The sequence below is a fragment of the Ambystoma mexicanum genome, chromosome 14, assembly GCF_040938575.1.
Source record: "Ambystoma mexicanum isolate Mex_15411 chromosome 14, UKY_AmexF1_1, whole genome shotgun sequence".
Taxonomy (NCBI): domain Eukaryota; kingdom Metazoa; phylum Chordata; class Amphibia; order Caudata; family Ambystomatidae; genus Ambystoma; species Ambystoma mexicanum.
Window position 1 is genome coordinate 220,338,615 of NC_090940.1, and position 22,425 is coordinate 220,361,039.

The window sequence follows — 22,425 nt, forward strand, 5'->3', positions numbered from 1 at the left end:
TTAGCCCTTTTAGAAACTGAGAAGTCGAAGGGATCTTAAAATAAGAACATTCCTCAGACGAACGCTTAAATATGGACAGCGCCGCCAGGTAACCCTTAATGGTACCCACTTGCAGGCCCTTGTGGGCTAAATAAAGCAAAAAAGACAAAACCAAAGGAATGGAACATTGGAAAGGATCCACATTCTGTACCCTGCACTAGTCACAGAACTTTCACCAAAGGCAACGGTACAGGGATTTCGTTGCGGGCCTTCTGGCCGAAAGGAACACCTCCATCACGTCTTCGGCGAGGTCCCAATCCTTATACCTCAACCTTTCAGGTACCAAGCATGAAGGCTGAGAGACTTGATCTCTGGATGGAGAACCCGACCCCCCTCCCGTGAAAGCAGATCGTCTCGGTAGGGAAGACGGTGTGGAGGGCAGATGGACATGTCTAGAAGGTCCGGGTACCACGCTCTCCTGGCCCATGCCGGAGCAATGTGGATCATTCGGGAACCGAACCTCCATGACCTCCGCAACACTTGCGGAATGACGGGGACTGGAGGAAACGCGTACAACAGTGGGAAGGACCACTCCACTACGAACGCATCCCCTAAGGCTCCTCTTGGAGGAAATTCCCACGAGCAGAATTTCTTGCACTTCCGGTTGACACTGGTGACAAAGAGATCCACTTATGGGGTTCCCCAAAGTGCGAAGATCTCCAAAAGAACTTCCTGAGCCAGCTCCCAGTTGTGAGAGACCGTGCTCTGCCTGCTCAGAGCATCCGCCATCGCGTTTTCGTCTCAGGCCAGATGAACTGCCGAGAGCGAAATTTCCTGCTGGATGGCCCAGAACCAGAGCTGCATTCCCTCCCTGCACAACGTGAGTGACCCTGCCCCCCCTTTTTTGTTGAGGTAGTGCATGGCCACTATTGTCCGTCATAATCAGGACTTTCTTCCCTCGCACAGACGGCAGAAAAGCCAACTACATTACCAAAGCGTCCAAGGTTTTGGCTCACCATCCCTCAACGAACAGAGATGCATTATCCAATGGGATCAGAAGAAGGGGAGGAGTTCTCAAAGAGGCTTGGGGAAAGAATTTTGAGTTTCCCTGCTCCTGCTCGGATGAGTGCAACGCCTGTGGATGAGGCTTAGTCGAAGCAAATGGAGTTCCCCCAATGGGGCAAGGAAGCAAAAAGCCTAAATCTTCTGACCCTGGTGCCCAATGAAAAAAGGACACTAGAAAGAACCACTTTCTGAACCGCTTATCCAATGGATTTTACAGTAACCTTAAAGTCTTTAATCTTTTCAAGGGAGGCATGGGCTTCGACCCTAAACAGATTAATGCCATCAAAAGGCATATCCAGTAGTTGGGACTGAACGTCAGGGGCCAATCCTGATGGCTTTATCCATGAGACTCTCAGAAGCATTGACGTCTTGTCCATAGACCAGCTAATGCAGTCCGCTGCATCCAACCAGGTTGCAATGTATGACACACTGCCTCTTTACCGTCCGGCACCATGTCGAGAAAGCTATCTCTAATGTCGACTTTCACCAGCTGCGCACTAGCTAGCGTGCGAGGTATCAACCACAAAATGTGTGTAGACTTAGCAAGCGCATTGGAGGCATTCGTAGCATTCAGGCCATTCTCCCAGGAGCAAAAACACCTTCCCCGGGGTATCAACTTTCTTGCTGTCTCTGTCAGGAGGCAAGGTCAGAAAAGATGTGGCCAACTTCACATTTTCTTTCACTTTCTTTACTACCAAATGCTCCAGGGTAGTATGACTCAAAATGAAAGCCTGATGTGCCTGTTTGTACTTCTTTTTCCGTACCTTGTAGACTCGTAGGGGTGGAACAAGGAGTCTGTCAAAACAAGATTGGATCAGCTATTGCTGCATTGAACAGTAAAGAACAAATCACTTACCCCTTGGTAATGTTCTGTGTGATGGATGTTCCACTCACAGATTCCTCATCTATGAAAGCTATCCTCCAGCGCAGTTGTTCTTTGGAAGTCTAAGAAACCTGTTTGTTTTCTGGGGAGAACATGTCCTCAATGCTATTAACAAGTCCGTTTTGCCCCTGATGGTTTAGTTTTATGTGATGCCCCTGGCGGTTCATCCAACCGGGAATTGAGTGCCTCTGTGCTTGCCGCGCACGGTCACAGCTTCTCCCTGTCACTCTCTCTCACTTGCTGGTTCTCCTGGCGTCTCCATGCAATGGAGTGCAAGTCGCTCGGCAGACTTCCAGCTTTTCTGGAGGCATGGGTGCTGTTGCAGCTACTCGGTCAATCTGATTCTCTGGCCCTGCAATGGATCTGCAACAGGAAGAGAAAGTCTGTTGGTTACTTGATGTACGAGGTAGAACATGAGACGTGGTTCAGCACACAAGCATTTGGGCACAAGGGGAGAATCAGGGACTTGAGCCCTTCCATCTGTTATCACCTTGGTTCCCTTCCTCCCTTTCTGACAAGGTCAGTTCCAGGATCTTGTCACACAGGATGAGGATTAGCTCTCTTCAGTGGCTGCTCTATTGCCAGTCTCCCGAGTTTCAAGGTACCATGTCAGATCTGTTGCAAGTTTCGAAAAGGGAATCTTGGGATTCGACCTGGTGTGTTACTTTGGCAAATTTGGCCTCAACTGACACTGGTCACTGATTAGTCTTTGAAACGCTGGGGGACTCACCTGTGGGACCGGATGGTGGGTGGTCTATGGTCATGCGCAGACTTTCAGGAACACTTCAATTTGCTGGTATTGAACATGAGCAAATGTAGGTAATACCATAACGGCAGAACTCTGACATGACAGCAACTCCTCTGGCCTATATAGAGAATGTCTAAGTGGATAACTTGAGCAGAATGATTTTGGCCTCCCACGAGTGGAGGCTCTGCCAGGAGATTCTGGCGGAGATGATCTTGCATTGGGGGTCTCCTCAGATGGCTCTCCTTGCTTCCAGTATGAACAGAAAGTGTAATAGTTCTGCTCCTAAGAGACCCTGTCCAAGACTTAAAACCTGTGCACTGGACCACTGGCAATGGAGCAGCCACTGAAGCAACCTAATGCATGGTCAGGCCTTCGGCAATAGGAGAATTCATGAAGCCATGAGACTCAAAAATCTCAGAAAAGCTGAGACCAGAACATGTTCCTAAGATTAGAGGGCTTGAACCTTCTAAAAGATGTTTGCCACTCGATCTTTGGGAAAGTCCTGCCCAGGCTAGTGTCAAGGAATTGGGATGGCAAATCTCAAGACTTCTTGAAGGTCATGGAGAAGCCCAAACTGTGAAATAGGCTACAATGCGATACAGATGTGCTGATGCCTAGCATTGGGATTGGGCTCAGACGAGCCATTGGTTCAGTTAAGGAAACACGGGACTGCTCTCCCTACGGAGTCAAGCAGCAACCACTTTCAGCAGCTTGGCGAAGAATGTGGGTGCTGAAGAAAGACTGAATAGCAGGAACTTGAATTGGCAGTGACAGGGCTCTACTATGAATCTCATGTATTTCCTGTGCCTCCAATGGATCAGAATGCAGAAATAAGCATCCTGAAGATCCAGAAAGACCAACCAGTCCTGCAGATAGAAGGTCTGGAGCATCTGGGCTAGTGTTATCATACTGAACTTTCAAGCCCCCATCTTTTGGAACCAGAAAGTAAACTGAATAATAGTCCTTGCCTAGTTCCAAGTGTGGAACATGTTCTATTGAAGCTCTTTTCCAGAAACTGACCGGCCGCCTACAAAAGAGGAAAGGGGAACAGGAGGCAAGGGGGGCTAGTGGGAGGATGGTCTGGATGGCACTGAATGAATGGGAGGCAGTATTGTTGTTGGACAACCTGCAGGGCCAAGGTGATGTGGTGCAAAACCATTTTTCGTTGAACAGGGACATCCCCTCTCCCACAGGAGAATGATGGAGGAAATCGCCCTCACAAAGCTTTGGTACCTGGGGCACCAGAGGGCACCGTTTAGGATTGGCGTAAATGCCTGGGGGTTCCCCTGCCTGTCCCTCTAGGGAAAAGGAGCAAATACTGTTTGCCTGTGGACACCTGACCTCTGCCGCAGGGTGAGGAGAGACCAGAGTACGTCACTCCCTTCCTCTACCTGTGGGTGCCAGAGATTGTTGCACCGCAAGGATGTGAGGCGTGACCTAGTCTTAGATGACTGGAACCTCTGAAGGGAGCCATCAGCCTTACCAAAGAGGCTGCGTTAGGCGAAGAGCCTATACAGGAGCTCGGAATGCATGTCCTGGGGGTGCTGGACGAATCCAAGATTCTTATTCAGGAGTGCCTTCTTATGATGTGCTCGTGGCCATTGTCCCTGGCACACAGTTTGCTGTGTCTAGGTCAGACTGCAGCATCTGCCGGGAGCCATCCTGTCATCCTGGATAAGAGAGTCGAAACCCTCTCTCAATTCACCTTTCAGTAGGTATTCTGCCACACTTGAGACTGCAGACCAGAGTCTAAAGGAGAACTTGGCCATGGCGCTGGAGGCGTTCATAGCCCTCAAAGCGAGGCTGCCTGAGGCATAGATGTTCTTAGCCCAAGCGTCCATAATATTGCTATCTGTGTCTGGGGGTAGAGAGGGGAAGGTGGACGCCTTTAGATTGGCCATTGCTGCCTGTACCACCAAGCTTTCCAGGAAGGCATGGGTGGACAAGTAAGCCGGGTCAGACGGTGCTGGGCAGTGCTTCTTTGCCAGGTTCCTGTCACCAGTAGGGACTGTAGCTGGCTTTTTCTAGGCTTCCAACACTGGGGCTTCTACAGCTAGGGTGAAGGGAAGGAGCATCTACTTATCTGACCCTTTCCCAAAAAGTCCACCAGCTGAACTGTTCCTTAGTCCGGGATGGTGTTGATAAGTTAAGCGTGTCAACTATCTTTGCAATCAAGCGCTGGAAAGCCATTTGTGGCTTTCAAGTCATTGACCTTGTCAGAAGGGGCTAAGAACTTCTCCTCGTGGCAGCTGGAACCTGGAAGGAGGAATCCAGAGCAGTCCTAACCCGAATGGCGCCTAAGAGGGACCAATTTCTGTAACCTCCCTTGTGCTAGTAAGTGTTTTGGAAGACCATCATCTCCAGCCTTACCTCGTTACCAAAAATGCATGCCGGTTTCCTTCTTTTATTTTAGAAGCAGCAAACTGGCCATCAGGCAAGACTATTGACATCGGAGAGAAAGAAGCACTCCAGAAGCAGTTGCTGAGTCTTTACCGACCCAGGTTCGAAGCTGCGGCAGCAACCAAAGCTCCATGCTGATCGGCGTACCACACATCGGGAGAGGAACACTGAGGAGCAAGCAAGCCAGTAGAACAGACACTATGTGGCAGCACAGTCAGCCGTGTAACATTCACAGGCTTTGCAGCAATGCAGCACAGTGAACAGCTGAGACCACCATAGGGGCCCAGCCCCCCACCTGACATGCACTTACCTTCGGGGTGCCAAATCCCAGGTGCTCTGACAAGAACTAGAATCGCCAGTTACCGGGGCAACCATCGAGGGGCGGTGAGCCTGCACCGAGAAAGTGGGCAAGGCTTAGCCTCTTTTATAAAATACCTCCCTACACATTGTAAGGCTGTAGAAGGGGAAATTACTCAGCGTAATGATCCTTCTATGGATTCCTCTCCCGCAGATTCCTCATAATGATAGATATCCATGATCCAGCTCTGCTGTTCGGAAACATTTCGACAGGAGGCGTAGTGGACCTCGACTCGGCCGTCGATCAGTCTTGTCCGGCTCTCGATCGTCGGCTACGGAAGTGACATTAGGTCGTTGTATATATAGCACGTCAATACGACCCCTTGCTTCAGTTCCTCCATTCCCCCCTCGCGCCTGAAAGTTGCAGAAGAAAAAAACACAGGAGGAGGTTAAACAGCAGTTAAAACATTAAGAAGGACAGCCAACAGGGTGATCCCCCACAACGATTGGGGAAAAAATATATATATATATATAAGTATATATATGTTTTTTAACCAATGAGACAGAAGAACAAGTTACTTACCATATCTGGTAATGTTCTTTCGATGGGATGTTCCTTCGACGTATTCCACATCTATGACAGGTAATGTCCAGTGCTTTGCTGCTTCGTAAAAATTTTCGGCAGAGGCCGTCCTGCGTCAATGACGTTGATCCATTGTCCCCCGAGGGCCTCCGTCGAGGGTCAACATCACCGGATGTTATATATAGGATGCACGCCGCCCATAGCCTCAGTTATAGTTTTTTCCCAGAAAGTGTGGCACCAATCTCCTGCCAGTATGACTGCAGAAAGCCTTGTGGAAACGTAAGCTGCAATCGCATAAGAAATTCAGTAGAGGGGCAGGCTGGGAGGGCGATATGGAATACGTCGGAGGAACATCCCATCGAAAGAACGTTACCAGATATGGTAAGTAACTTGTTCCTCGAGGGGATTTGGTCCTCCGACGTATTCCACATCTATGACAGACTCCCAAAGCAGTAACAACTTATGGGGGTAGGAAAATAACTTACAATTTTAGAATGCCCAATCAAATGGCTGAATAAAGGACTGCCTTACCAAAGGCCAAATCCTGCCCATGGATGGAGTCCAAGGAATAGTGTCTCACAAAAGTATGGAGAGAGGCCCATGTGGCTACTTCGCAATATTGCGAATAGGAACACCCCTCTGTAGAGCAGTGGAGGCAGCCACACCCCTAGTAGAGTGAGCCTTTAAGTCTACTGGAGGGTCCTTTCCCGCCAAACAGTAACACTCCGAGATCGTCAAAATGATCCATCTAGACGAGGTCCGTTTGGAACCAGCCTGGCCCAAGCGCCTTCCAGCATAACCAAAAAAGAGCTGATCGTCCACTCTGACCCGGGACATCCGTGAGAGATAGAAACTCAAAGCTCTTCTAGGATCCAACCTATGGAGCCTCTCCTCTTCCTTACCAGGATGTGGAGGAGGATAAAATGCTGGAAGAACAACCTTCTGGCTTAAATGAAATTCCGACACCACCTTCGGAAGAAAAGAAGGCCGCACCCGCAGGACAAACCTGTCCTTATGGAACACAGTAAAGGGTGGCTTGGCGGAAAGTGTCTGCAACTCACCCACTCTGCATGCGGAAGTAACCGCCCCTAAAAACACAGTTTTAAAGGACAACAGTCGCAACAGACAAGAATGTAATGGCTCAAACAGAGCTCCCATTAGGAACTTTAAACCAAATTCAAATCCCATCCAGGCACCTGGAAAGGCGACGGTGGAAACACGTTAGCCCTTTTAGAAACTGAGAAGTCGAAGGGATCTTAAAATAAGAACATTCCTCAGACGAACGCTTAAATATGGACAGCGCCGCCAGGTAACCCTTAATGGTACCCACTTGCAGGCCCTTGTGGGCTAAATAAAGCAAAAAAGACAAAACCAAAGGAATGGAACATTGGAAAGGATCCACATTCTGTACCCTGCACTAGTCACAGAACTTTCACCAAAGGCAACGGTACAGGGATTTCGTTGCGGGCCTTCTGGCCGAAAGGAACACCTCCATCACGTCTTCGGCGAGGTCCCAATCCTTATACCTCAACCTTTCAGGTACCAAGCATGAAGGCTGAGAGACTTGATCTCTGGATGGAGAACCCGACCCCCCTCCCGTGAAAGCAGATCGTCTCGGTAGGGAAGACGGTGTGGAGGGCAGATGGACATGTCTAGAAGGTCCGGGTACCACGCTCTCCTGGCCCATGCCGGAGCAATGTGGATCATTCGGGAACCGAACCTCCATGACCTCCGCAACACTTGCGGAATGACGGGGACTGGAGGAAACGCGTACAACAGTGGGAAGGACCACTCCACTACGAACGCATCCCCTAAGGCTCCTCTTGGAGGAAATTCCCACGAGCAGAATTTCTTGCACTTCCGGTTGACACTGGTGACAAAGAGATCCACTTATTGGGTTCCCCAAAGGGCGAAGATCTCCAAAAGAACTTCCTGAGCCAGCTCCCAGTTGTGAGAGACCGTGCTCTGCCTGCTCAGAGCATCCGCCATCGCGTTTTCGTCTCAGGCCAGATGAACTGCCGAGAGCGAAATTTCCTGCTGGATGGCCCAGAACCAGAGCTGCATTCCCTCCCTGCACAACGTGAGTGACCCTGCCCCCCCTTTTTTGTTGAGGTAGTGCATGGCCACTATTGTCCGTCATAATCAGGACTTTCTTCCCTCGCACAGACGGCAGAAAAGCCATCAGGGCTAGCCTGACGGCCCTCAGCTCTAACAGATTGATGTGGAGTCTGGACTCTGACGGTGACCAACTTCCGCTAGCTGTCAACTCGTTGGCATGAGCTCCCCAACCTATGAGGGATGCGTCCGCCACGATCGTCACCTACGGCCATGGCTGCCAAAATGGTGCTCCCTTCATCAGATTGCCTTCGTCGGCCCACCATAGAAGATCCTGGGCGACCGAGGTCGGAATCTGAACGGGATCTGACATCCTGCTGGAGAACTGCGACCACTGCATCTTGAGAGCCCACTGCAGAGATCTCATCCGCAGCCTGGCCTCTGGCACCAGAAAAATGCAGGATGTTATGAGGCCGAGCAACCTCAAGAATTCGAACGCCGGGAGACTCTGAGCATGCTGAAACTTGTCCACCATCTGCAGAATGTGATGAGCCCTCACCTGGGGAGGCGAACACTGCCCCAGGGATGTGTCGAGCACAGCTCCAATGTACTGGAGCCTCTGGGTAGGTGTCAAATGGGACTTCTTTAAATTGAGGGAGAAGCCCAGCTTGTGAAGGAAGTGGCAGGTGACAGACAGATGATCCAGGGCTTGCTCGGGAGAGCGCGCCCTGATCAACAAATCGTCCAGGTAGGGGTAGAAGTGAATCCCCCCCTTTCCTGAGATATGCTGCCACCACCACCATTAGCCTTCTGAAGACCCTCGGGCGGAGGTCAATCCAAACGGCAGGACCCGAAACTGAAAATGCGAGTCGCCAACCGCGAACCTCAGGTACTTCCTGTTCTTGGGATGAATCGGCACATGAAAGTAAGAATCCTTGAGGTCCAGGGACACCAACCAATCCTGAAGTTGAAGGGCCTGGAGGACTTGAGAAAGAGTTACCATCTTGAACTTGTCCTTCCTGAGGAGCTTGTTCAACCAACGCAAGTCCATGATGGGTCTCAATCCCCCGTCTTTTTTCGGGATCAAAAAATAAGGGGAATACCATCACTTGTTCCTCTGCGCTACAGGCACCAGTTCTATAGCGCCTTTCTCCAGCAGGGATAGGATTTCCTGTGCAAGGAGCGGATCTGGACGCTTCAAAGCGAGCTTCCCCGGTGGATTGCCGTGAGGCCTCTGACAGAAGGGAAGACAGTAGCCGTGGGCAATGATCTCCAGAACCCACACATCTGAAGTAATGGCCCGCCATTCTCCAAGATGCTGCGCAAGTCTGCCCCCAACCAGCGAACCATGGGCCTCATGACCGAGCGGACACGGCTGTGGCAGTGCCTGAGGGCAAAGAGGCAACTGCCTGAGCGGCTTTGGCACCTCGAGTACCTTGCTTTCCACCCCGGGTAATCCTACGGTGGCCCCTTTGACTGGCAGCTCCTCTCAATCTACCAAAGGAAGAGTAGTACCGAAAAGAACCTCCCCTCCATTGCTGTCCCCTAGGACGAAAAGGCGGAGATTGACGTACTGCAGCGCTCAAAGACTTTGCTGCAGCTTTGGAGGTCTGCAACCTCTCAAGGTTCTCGACAGCCTTGCTGCCAAACAGATGAACACCATCAAAGGGCATGTTCAGAAGATGGGATTGCACATCAGGAGCAAACCCCCACTTCCGCAACCACGCAAACCTGCATATCACGGTGCTCGCAGCCATGGACCGGCTGACACAGTCTGCCATGTCCAAACCCGACTGAACAGACTCACATATGGCATCCGTGTCGTCTCGCCCAGCCATAAAAGCGCTTATCGTCCCTATCAGGAGGGATGGTAGGGTACGCAGCCTGCTTTGAGGAGGCTGTAGCCGCCTGCACCACCAAACTATCCGGAGTAGGGTGTGTCGATAAGTAGCAGGGGTCACCACTGGATGGGCGGTATTTTTTCGGAATTGACTTATTAACTGCCGGTAGACTCGCCCGAGCAGACAAAGCTACCGCCACCCTTCTTTGCAAAGCCACATGAAACGGCAACACCGGGTCAGTTGATGGAACTTGTTCCAGGATGTCCGTCAAACCATCCTGAGCAAAATCAATAGGTGGAGCAGACCACCCCAAGTATTCTGTCACCCTTGACATGAGACGCTGATAGGAGGAATCCGCATGCGCCCCAGGCTCAGGTCGGCCAAACTCCACCTCCGGAGAGGTGTTAAGGCCACTAGCGTCATGCAATGACTGACGGAGTTCCTCCATCTGACTATGCCCAGACAAAAGATCATCAGGGACATCAGGAGGCACAACCATCTCCTCATCCGACAGTTCCTCAACCTCTGAAATATCTTGTAAAGGTTGGAAAAACTCCAATCTAGGAGTAGGAACAGAATAGGGCTCAAAAACAGGCCTCACAGACTTACTGAGAGCCTTCCTCAGAGGTTCCACAGCCCTCCTCCACAAACGGCGTTGAGGGCACTGAGGGAATCGGCGTCTACGTGGACCGAGTGTTAGGCAGAAACCTGTGCAGTTCCCTAGTGTTAGGCAGAAACCTGTGCAGTTCCCTTAGGGACCACTGCAAAAGATTTAAGACTACAGGTGTTGGCAGTAAACCCACTTGGTAGCAGTCTGTACCACCCAGATTTACCTGGTAGCTGTGGCTGAGCAGTCAGACTTCCCTCAAGAAGAGTTAGGCAGTATGTAAAGTATACTCAATAGGCACTCAAATACAATAATACAAGCAAACACCGACCAGAGCTTTGGTATCAAAGTATATAATTATTTATTTGAAAACACACAGTTGAAACACTCCAGCACTCTTATTGTAAAATATTCTAAACACAGTTACCATTATGATATATACACCCCTTTTTCCCTATTAGGAAATCACAGTAAAACACCACTTATTTTCATACAGAGGTGAGCGCTTAACTAGATTGCACTCTAATAAGTTTGTGAAAAGGGGAGGGAAAAAGACATAAAAAGAAGAGGTACACCACTCTACGATTCCAGAACACTGTTAGCAAGGCAGAGAGCAAAAAGTCACTGGTGAGCCAAAGTCCAAAGGCGGGGCCCACTCTTAGAGAGAGCAGAGCACAAATGCGCCCAAGATCACACAGTTACACTAGGCTTAGAAAGTCTTGCAGAGGGTTCAGAAAAGCATTTAGAGAGGCTTAGAAAAGTTTAGCCAAGGTGTCCCAGGCTAACCCAGGTTCGAAAGCCGGGGGCTAAATCTACCCCGTACAGTCGGTAGCAAGGGAAGCCAGGCGGGACACGGTACCTTAAGTGGGAAGGATCAGCCAGCGGTGGCTGTTGTTCCTGGTAGTGGGTGCAAGTTGTGTCGTCGTCCAGGGGAAGAGAAGATCTCGACTTGGAGGAAAGATGAAGGTCGTTGCACTACCAGGGCAGAAACCAGCCGCTGAGTTTTCCGGTTAAAGGTGGTACCTTGGTTTCGCGGTCGTGGTAAAACGTGGTATCCCGGTTACCGGGGTGCTTGGCACTGGCAAGGCGGCCACGAGATACGTCGGGAAACGAAAAGACGGTGTAACTGGTTATCCCCACCAGTTAAAGGAAGAAGACTCTCCGGCGGGAGATCTCCTCTGTCGTTGGGAAAAAGTGGTGAGACGGTCCAACAGGGCTCCACCGGTCGTGGTGTTGTGGCAGGTCGGCTCAGCTTCTCCCTCGTCGGATTCTTAGGTCCTGTGGCGACTTCTGAAGTTCCAGTCCCCGAAGCCCTGCTTTTATGCCGCAAACCCCCATTCACTCAGCCTAGCTGTCACTCAAACATGCTAAGTGGTGAGCCGGTCGGCTCACCACTTGGGCCAATCAGGATGGAGTGCGACTTGAGTTGCCTAGGCAACTCAGTCCAGGGTGCCTAAATTTCCCTCCACCCCTCCTAAGTACCCCAGACAGAGTCGCACTACTTTGGAGGGCTTCTGTGGAGAAGCCTGCCAAAAAGTGGAACAAAGGGCTCGACTTGGGTTGGAGTCACAGAAGAGAACACAAACGCCATTTTAGAATCAAGTTTTGGCAAAAAATACCAACCGGAGAATTAATATTAATTAAATAAACCGGCAGTATGTTCGAGGCTACCGTAAATAATTAAATAAAGATAGTAGCCTAAAACAATGGGAAATCCCATAGGAAAATATTTGCGGTTGAATATAAAAAGTAGTATCCACTGCCACCAGCCAAAATTCGATCAGGGGGGGCGGAGACGTGCCCCCTCGACTAACAGACCCCGGGGCAATTGAATTGCCCCAGCCAGTACGTCCACAATATGATGGTTTGTACTGGTTCTGTTCAGAATTTAAGACTAGTAAAGTCAATGGTGACTTTACATGCCCTGGGAGACAGTAGTCAGTCCCAGGGCATGGAGTCTATACTGGGGGGTCACTATGACACCCCAGTGTCACGGCACTGAGGGTGCTGTGTAACACACATCACAAAAAACACATGAAGCCCTATGGAGTAAAAGACCCCATAGCCCATTAAACACATCTAGATTCAAAGAAACACACTCAAATCATGCCCAAGAGTGAGGGTAAAAGAGTCTCACTCTTGGCAGGAGAAAAAAATAAACCCCAAAAATCCAGCAAAGCTGCTGGGGGACTCACTAGGTTAGGAAATTCAGCCTAAACAGAGAAATCTCCCTAACACCGAGGCGCCAACGGCCTTGACAACTTCTTCGAGGGTGGAGCCCCGAGAGTGTCCCTTGACAGACACGGCGCCAATGGCGTTGACGACTTCTTCGAAGGCTTCACAGGTTCCGACGGTCTCGATGGCGTCGAGGACCGGGACCTGGATCTGGCACGGCTATGGCGATCTCCCTTGTCCGAACGGGACCTCGACAGCTCCTGCTGATCGCGCTGACCGCCCGAGCCCGAAGGCATGCGAGTGGTGGACAGAGCCCATTCCTTGCCGGCTTCTTTCGAAGGCGCGGACGAAACTGTACCTTGCGACTCGAAAATCACTAACATCTGCCGGCGGAATGATTCCCATTCGGCCGGCAACGAAGACTTGGTGGGACAAATCAATCGTCTGGCGGAGTCCTCCTCTGACGAGGACGGGGAAGGCGACCGGTGAAGGTGCTTCCTAGAATGCCTCGATGAGGCAGAGGAATGGTGGGAACCACTCCTAGACCAAGACCCCCTGGATTTTCGCTGACATGGAGAGTCGCCCCTCGCGTCATCAGTCGAAAGCCCAGTGGATTTCGAATTATGGGGCTTAGACACCCTACCTACCTTCAATTTCTTCTTATGTTCCCGCAAGGCATTAGACTTTAGGGACTGGCAAACCTCGCAGTCGTCTGTGGCGTGGCTTTTGCCGAGGCACCAGAGGCAGATGTCGTGCGGGTCCGTGATGGACACCTTCGAACCGCAGTCCTGACATTTTTTAAAGCCCGACTTCGGGGTAGTAGAAGAAGATGAAGACATCGATCGAAGAGAAGAATCAAGCGCGCCGAGATTCCGAAGCAAACACGTTTGCGGAAAAAACAGAACGGAGGCTATAGGCGCCATGCGTCCTATATATAACATCCGGTGACGTCGACCCTCGACGGAGGCCCTCGTGGGACAACTGATCGATATCATCGACGCAGGACGCCCTCTGCCGAAAATTTTCAGAAGCAGCACAGCTGTGGAAATTACCTGTCATAGATGTGGAATACGTCGGAGGACACAATCCCCTCGAAGTGGTCATCCCAGAGCCATCACCAGATGCCTTCTCGTTTGGACAGAAGCGACAACCACAGAACTTTCTGAGCGGTGCTGGATGGGAGGGTCGGTGAGGAATCTGCGGGAGAAGAATCCATAGAATGATCATTGCAGTGAGTAATTTCTCCTTCAATGGATTGCTTTTCTCCTGTAGATTCCTCACCATGATAGACTCCCCAAGCAGTTAGGATAACAGAGGAGGGCGGAGAGATTTAAACCAGTAGATTCTGTAGAACCGCCCTACTAAACCTTGCATCGGCTTCCTGTGCAACATTCAAGGCATAGTGCTTGGTGAAAGTATGTAAGGATGACCAAGGTGCCGCTCAAGGTTGCCAGTCAAAGGATCGACAGTGAAAGGGTCGACAGGTCAAAGAATGGACACCAAAGGGTCGACAGGTCAAAGGATCGAAATGTTTTTTTTTTTTCCACATATTTTTTTTTTTTGGGGGGAGGTCCCCCGCAACCCTCTTTTTGCTAAAAAACACTTTTTTCCTTAAACGAAAACCTAAAAAAATATATATAATAAAAATTAAAAAAATTCGATCCTTTGACCTGTCGACCCTTTGGTGTCGATCCTTTGACTAGACACCGCCGCTCGGCATATATCCCTAACTCGGAACCCTCTCTGGAGAGCTGTAGAAGCTGAAACTCCTCTCATTGAGTGGGCGCTGATGCCCGCTGGAAGCTCCTTGCCTGCCGAATGGTAACACTCGGATATGCACAAAATAACTGAATGTGTCAGGATTTGTTTAGTGATGGAAAGACCTTTTCTAGACAAGGAATGGACCACAAAAAACTGGTCTGATTTCCTAAACTCAGATCTGTAAGCAACATAGAAGTTTATCGCTCTCTTGGGATCAAGGCGGTGGAACCGCTCTTCCTCCTTTGAGGGATGTGGCAGAGGCAGAGGGTAAAAGATGGGTAAATCAGTAGACTGTGATGGATGAAACTCTGAAACCACCTTAGGAAGGAATATGGGTCTGACTTTAAGAGAGGCTTTCTCACAAAAGAACTTCAGAAAGGGAGGCTTGCAGCACAAGGCTTGCAGTTCGCTAACCCTCCTGGCAGATGTGATCGCAAACAAAAAAGGCTGTTTTTAGGGATAACAGCCACAAAGAACATGAGTGCATTGGCCCAAACGAAGACGTCATCAAGTAAGTAAAAACCAGATTAAGATCCCAATCTGGGACAGCAAATGGGGTTGGTGGAAACTTGTTGAGAAGGTCCTTCAGGAACTGGGCCATGACTGGAACAGTAAAAAAAGGAACCTTGGTCTGAGGACCCTTTGAACACAGACTGGGCCGGCAAATGCCCTTTGACTGTGGCAACCTGAAGAGGCCAGTGACAGAACAGAAGGAACCCCATCATTGTAGTGGTAGGGCAAGAGATAGGGTCAAACTCAGGGTCCCTGCACCACGTCTCAAATCTTCTTCACTTGCAAGAATACAGAGATCTTATAGACGGTCTGCGTGCAGCTAGCAACAGCTCAAGTACCTCCTCTGAGAGGCCCCAGTCATCATACCTCATCCTCACAAGAGCCATGCATGTAGGTTGAGGGAATCTGGGGTCGGGTGGAGCACTCGATCCTTCAACTGGGCCAGGAGATCCGGACGCCGAGGCAACCAGAGAGGCAGACAGATGGTCAGATCCAAGAGATCGGATTACCACGTTATCCTTGCCCAATCCGGGGCGATCAAGATCATGGTCACTCGAAATCTCCTCAACCTCCTGTGAACCCAAGGGATGACAGGGATCGGCGGGGGAAGGCGTAGTGGAGACGGAATTTCCAATCCACCAGAAACGCATCCCCAGAGCACCAGTTGATGGGAATTTCCTTGAGCAAAACTGTTTGCACTTCCTGTTGGACTCTGTGGTAAAAATATCCACTGCTGGGGAACCCCAGAGATCAAAGACCTCCTCTAGGACCTCCTGACACACTTCCCCACTAGAGCGAGACCGTGCTCTGCCTGCTCAGAGCATCTGCCAAGGTGTTCTCTGTCCCCGCCAGATTAACAGCCTAGACTGAGATTTGGTTCTCCCATAACTAGAACCACAGCTGTATCGCCTCTGTGGAAAGGGGTCGGGAGTGCACACCACCCTGCTTGTTGAGGTAATGCATGTCCACTGTGTTGTCTGGCAGGTTGAGGACATGCTTCCCTCAGAGACGGGGCAAAGGCCCTCAGGGCTAACCTGAAGGCCTGTAATTCCAGCGGCTTGATGTGCCACCCGGCTTCTGATGGAGACCAGAGGCCGCTCACCTGCAAATCCTTGCAGTGGGTGCCCCAACCCTTCAGAGATGCATCCGTGACCACTCGGGCATAAGGACAAGGAGGCCAGAAGGGTTTCCTCGCCAAGAGATTGCTGCGTGTGTTCCACCAGCCAGGTTCGCGGACTACCTGGCTGGACACAGAGTTGATCCTGGAGTGCTACCAGATACTGAGACCACTGGTTCCTAAGGAGCCACTTAAGGGATCTCATACGCAGCCTGGCCTCTGGCACTAGAAAAATACAGGAAGCCATGAGATCCAAAAGGCGGAGGAAAGAAGCTGCTGGAAGGGTGGCTTAGTTCTCAAACAAATGCACCATCTGGGCTATGTTGCCGACACTCTCTCCTCAGGAGGAAAAGCGTTCTCTACCAGAGTGTCTAGGACTGCTCTGATTAACTGGAGATGCTGAACTGGTGTCAAATGGGACTTCTACAAGTTGAGGGAGAAGCCCAACCTGTGCCATAGTAGGCAGTTGTCTTCCAGATGAGACAAGACCTGTCCTGCTGACTTTCCCTGGATCAGCCAGTCGTCAAGGTATGGGAATACATGGACCCCAGATATCTTTAGGTGAGCCGCGACTACCGCCATAAGCTTGGTGAAGACACTCAGAGCGGAGGTCAACCAAAGGGCAGCACCTTGAACTGATAGTGCTTGTCCCCTATGAGGAACCTTAGGAACTTAATGTGCTTTTGGTGTATCAGTACATGGAAATAAGCGTCCTGCAGGTCTATCGACACCAGCCAGTCCTGAAATTCAAGAGCGTGGAGAATTTCTTTAAACATCACCATCCTGAATGAGTCTTTCCTCAGAAACTTATTTAGAGCCCTGAGGTCCAGAATGAGACAGAGACCTCCTCCCTTCTTGGGTACTAGGAAATACTGAGAATACCAACCCGATCCTCTCAGTTCGGAAGGTACCTCTTTCACGGCACCCTTTGACAACAGGGCTCTCAGTTCTTCCTGGAGCTCCTGTGCCGATTGGATTGGGGGAGGTGGGGGTCTGTCCGTTGGTCTCTTTAGACAAGGCAAACAATAACCCCACTGAATCAACTGCAGGGCCCAGGCATCAGAGATTATCTCCTGCCACTGAGACCAATGACCTGCCACCCGTCCACCAACCGGTGCATTGTGGGAGGGGAAATCAAAACGGCCTAGAGGGTGCAGGCATCCCCTCTGCTGTTGCTGCTTGTTGGCCTCTAGAGTCCCCTCTGCCCCTTCCGGGACGCAAGATGCGCCTCTGCCCCTGCCCAGTTTGTGTGAGCTGCGCTTTCCTGCAATAGGGTACGTAATGCCTATAGCCATTGCCTTGGGAGGCAAAGCTGGAGGCAGGCTTGGCCGGCTTTGCCGCTAGGCCAAGTGATTTAGCAGCCAACTTGGATTCCTTAAACTTTTCCAAGGATTTGTCAGCTTTCTGACTGAAAAGTATGTCTCCATCAAAGGGTATATCCACCAACCTATTCTGAACATTTTGGGGAGAAACCAGGCTTTTTCAGGTAGGCCTGCCGCCTCCTTTCCACTGATGAACCCATTGATCGGCCAATGCAGTCTGCTACGTACAGCCAGTTTGCAATGACTGCTTGGCTACCTCCTTCACATCCCCCACCAGCTGTAAAAAATCAGTCCTGCATAGCACCCTCGGGGACGTATTCAGCAGCATGTTCCACAGCTTTCCATAAACCGAAGGAATACTTTGCAAATCCACAGGCAATGTTTGTAGCTTTGAGCGCCATGCTGCCAGAGGTGAACACCCTTCCTGGCAAATGCATCTGTTTTCTTACCCTCTCTGTCTGTAGGCAGATTGAAGGTGGATGTCGATGGCCTGGTGGAAATAGTGGCAGTCTGTATAACCAGCCCTTTCGGAGAAGGTTGTGTGGCGAGTAAAGAAGAGTATCCTCTTGCCGGCCTATACTTCCTCGTAAAATTGGTATTTACAGGGGGGAATTGTACAACGGTGCTGCCATAAGGAGGATAAAGGGTCAGCAATGGCTGGGTTAAATGGTATGTTATGCTCAACTGTGGGACCCTCGTCCAGAATATCAGTGAGCTCATACCCTGGGAGAGATGTGGTAGACACCTTCAACTCAAGGGTGTCGACAATCTTGACAACCAGAGCCCTGAACTTAACGTTAACATGGGTATAGGGCTGGTTTTGTTGCAATCAATTCAAGGTCTGGAGAGGTATCCAAGCCACTAGCGTCCTGTGAACCTTGTGCCAGTGCCAATAGATCGGCTTCACCGGCTCCCGTGTAAACAGGGTCAACCTGATCATTGGCGTCACCTGAAGATGGACTGCATCAAGTCAAAGAACCCTGATCTCGATAATGGCACAAACGAACCATCGCCGAGTGTCGGCACTGAGGGCTTGATCGCCGACGGAACAGGCTTCGAAGTCAAAGTAGCTTTGGATGCCGATGGGTCTCTTGGTGCAGAGGGACGCTCGGACGACCGATGGACGCCTTGGGCCTCGGCCTTCTGGCAATTTCTGCCTATTAGGTGCGACGCCCGAAGGCGTTTTCGACTTTGATGATGTCGATGGAGTGGCTGGTTTGGGGTCGGGAGCACAGAGCGCCGCTTTTGTCGCCAAAGCTTGCTGGTCGGGGGCCAGAGCCGCACCTACAGTAGCTTACCTCTTAAATATTTCGAGCATAGAAACTTTCCCAAGTGGTCGGCCCCGCAGAGGGCTTACCTTGTTCCGACGACGGGCTGGACTTGCGTCGAGGGAGGTGGTGCCACTTCTTCTTCCGCGAGGAAGACGATGAGGAATGGCTCCTGGAATGGGACACTTTCTTGGTCTTCTTGCAATGTGGTTCCTTCCCCTTATCGGGGGTGGGCTCCTAATCCTCGGCCTCCGAAGATATGACGAGCGATCGCGCCAGAGTCTTGCCGCACGGTCGGCTCAAGGCCAGTTTCACAGCCCCCTCACATAGGGATTTCAGCTGCATTTTTGTGCACAATGCGCAGGCCTAAGTGTCGTGACTAATACCTAGACACCACAGACAGACGTCGTGGGTGTCGCAATCGTGGCATCATTTGAAGCCTGAAACGTGGTGAGACGACATCGCATTGAGGTTTTCATAGAAAACGTACAATTTGTACAACAAAAAAATGTTGAGTAAACTCAAGTTGTGTTCACGACGCAGCGTGCAAGCGCGCAGAAAAAAGGAACTGAAGTATGGGGCATAGTGATGTGCTATATATACGACGGCTGACGTTACTTCCAGAGCTGACGATCAAGAGCCGGACAAGACTGCCGATGTCCACAACGACCCCTGTAAAAAAGCAGAGCTGGATGATGGATAACAATCAAGATGATGAATCTGCAGAAGAAAAGCAATCCATTGAAACACTGAAATATTCAATAAAGACCCAAAATACAAAAAAAGTATGAACAACAGAAATGACTTTCAGGAAGACATTTAAAATAAAAATATTGGGACAGAATAAAAGATGTTTGACTGTTATTCCATTTAATAAATAGAGGGCCTCATTACGAGCTAGCTGGTCCGGATTTAACGGTGCCAGTAAAACCGTACTGGTACAGTTTTCCAGACCGGCTAACTCCGAGTTTTGTGGCTGTGTGGTGTTACACCCGCCAGGTCTGACCTGGCGGGCGTAACGCCACCGGCCGCACACGGACGTGGAAACACTGGTACCATTACCGCATGAGCCAGTGTTTCCACTGCCCCCATTTCCATGGAGTTCTATGCGACTCCATGGGAATGGGGAGTAACGGAATGCCCGCTCCGGAATTACCGGACCACCGGGGCTGTAATGCCCCGATGATTCTGGCAAGTCCGGAGCCGGTAAATCCCCACAAGTCCGGCGGCAGCCTGCCGGTTTTACCGGTAATGAGGCCCAGAGTGTTTAATACAAGCAAGACAAAGGATTATGGTCTACAAAAGTAAATTCTGGATATACGATAGAAAGAAGATAATAGTTTCTATGCATTTTGATAATGTACAATACTAATTTGGAGGCATATGAAAACAAAACATACCTTTATTAACATGAATTTCTGCATTGGCTCATACCACTGAAGCAATAGAATTCCAGACTGCAAAGCACCACATAGGTACTTATGTCCTGTGTATGGGTTTCTCACTGAAAGTAAACAAAATGCACACTTAATATTTGTTGTATATGATATAGAATTCATTAGAAAAACAAATGACCTACCCAGGGGAGTATCCAGCATTGCAAACTCCTGGACAGTGCTCTTGGGGGGGGGGGTAGCGATGCGTGGCATAAATCAACATAGCAAGCATGTGGGGGGTAGAGACGAGTCACAAAAAAAGCCTTGCAGCTTTTTCCCCCAAATACAATGCACAGTATTCCATACAGTATCATTTGCACCCCCAATCAACTTTTTGGGTAACATTAGTGGCAGATGGCATTTTAACACATACACATAACAAAAAATAAAATAAAACTGCAGGACCATTACAGATGCAGGAAACTCATCTATTATAGCTCTGTCCAGACTCTGTGTGGAAAATAGATGCAGATCTCCTAATTTGCATATGGATTGCACCAACAGAAGTGACTTCACAGAAAAGGACATTACCAGGAGCATCACCAGTCTTTGATACTTGGAGGCACCATGTAAGTGATTTTAGAATAAATTGCCATAAGTAAGCCAAGTGTGGTGCAAAATACATAAGGAACAAGTTACTTACCTGTAACTGTTGTTCTCCAGCATGGGCCTGGCATGGATTCACATGCTTATGAATATTCCCCGTCGTCAGGCTGGGATTCCTCGGTAAAGAAAAAATCAGTTTCAGTTTTGTTTCTGAACGGTCTTTCTCCTAATAACCAATCACTGTTCTCTGGGTCATACTGCCCCCAGCCAATGACTGCCCTCTACCTAAGCCCCTCCTCTGGCAGCCATCTTCGGATTTGGTAGCACGTAAAGTGGCAGTATGACCAAGTGAAGAGCCGCAAAGGGGTAGGAGGGAGGGTTCGTATGTGAATCCATGCCAGACCCATTCTGGAGAACAGTTACAGGTAAGTAACTTGTTCCTGCTCCAGCATGGGGTTTGGCATGGATTTACATGCTCATGAATACAAGAATACATAGCAGTACACACATGCACAACCACAGGAAGTGGCAAGGTTCAACATTAAGCATTTCATCAACTCAACATTAAGCATCTCTTACCTCCTCACCAGGCCCACCTTCAGGCGAACAGGTTGCGCAGCACTGCCTGGCCGACTTTGGACTCCTCCCTGGAATCCCAGTAAACGCAGTAGAATCTCGTGAAGGTGTGCTCTTCCCTTCCAGCCAGTTGGTGAGGCGGATACGCCGATCTTTCATAGTCCGTTCCGACATGTTCTTGCAAAACGCACAGTCCTTCTCCACGTGCGTTTTGTCTTCGTGAAGGCAGCAGAGGCACCTGGAATGCTCATCCTCCTTGAAGACATTCTGCAATCCGCATACAGGGCAGCTCCTGAACAGCTTGGATCCGGGCGTCGTGTTTCCTTTGTCCTGGGCCATGTCCACGCGGGGTAGGCCACAAAGATCTTCCGGAATCCACCAAGAAGTGAAACTCGACGGAAACTCCGCCCTTGAGGGGCATAGAAAATTCCAAAACGGGTCCCCGTTGATCGGAAGTAGAAACGGTGGAGCTTGAGGCTCGATTGACCGAAAAAAAAAAGAGATTAAACTCTTTGAAAAATCGCAAAACGCAGTAAAAGCTCAAGAGCTATAGCATGAGGACTCCCAACACTTGAACATGCAGTAAAAATCTGAAGATGGCTGCCAGAGGAGGGGCTTAGGTAGAGGGCAGTCGTTGGCTGGGGGCAGTATGACCCAGAGACCAGCGATTGGTTATTAGGATAAAGACAGCTCAGAAACGAAACTGAAACTGATTTTTTTCTTTACCGAGGATTCCCAGCCTGACGACGGGGAATATTCATGAGCATGTGAATCCATGCTAGACCTCATGCTGGAGAAATCGCACTATTGTTATATATGGAGCAACACTATAGTCATTAGGCTTGTTTTTATAATAGCATGATATATTAACATATGCTATGAAGTGAATCACTTATGGAGTTGCAGATAAGACGCAGTGAGATTAAATGATTTTCCCAGGATCACACATTTTGATTATTTGATTGTCCACATCCCGTTTTCACGGGATGTGGACAATTTAAGCAACAAAACACATCTTTCCAGGTTTAGTTGATATATATATTAAGATTTTGTCTTGCATTTCATGTGCTTAAATAATACTTTATTTATAGAAATGCCCTGGGATCAAACAACATTACATAATAAACTATCTTTTCATAATAAACTAACTTTACACTATATACATCATCATAGAAATATGCTGGGCAATAAGAGTATGGCTTTTGTTTCGTTCTACCCATCCTGCATGCAAAGTCACAATAGCATAATGCAGA

At 49.7% G+C, this 22,425-nt stretch overlaps 1 protein-coding gene across 1 annotated transcript in view; it reads right to left on the reverse strand.

Moving 5' to 3' along the window:
• MAP4K5 (mitogen-activated protein kinase kinase kinase kinase 5) overlaps positions 1 to 22,425 on the reverse strand; it is a 1,870,683-nt gene that overhangs the window by 353,502 nt on the left and 1,494,756 nt on the right. The window contains exon 27 of the mRNA XM_069638985.1: positions 20,015 to 20,118. Coding sequence (XP_069495086.1) covers positions 20,015 to 20,118 — 104 coding nt within the window. The remainder of the gene's footprint in view (positions 1 to 20,014; positions 20,119 to 22,425) is intronic.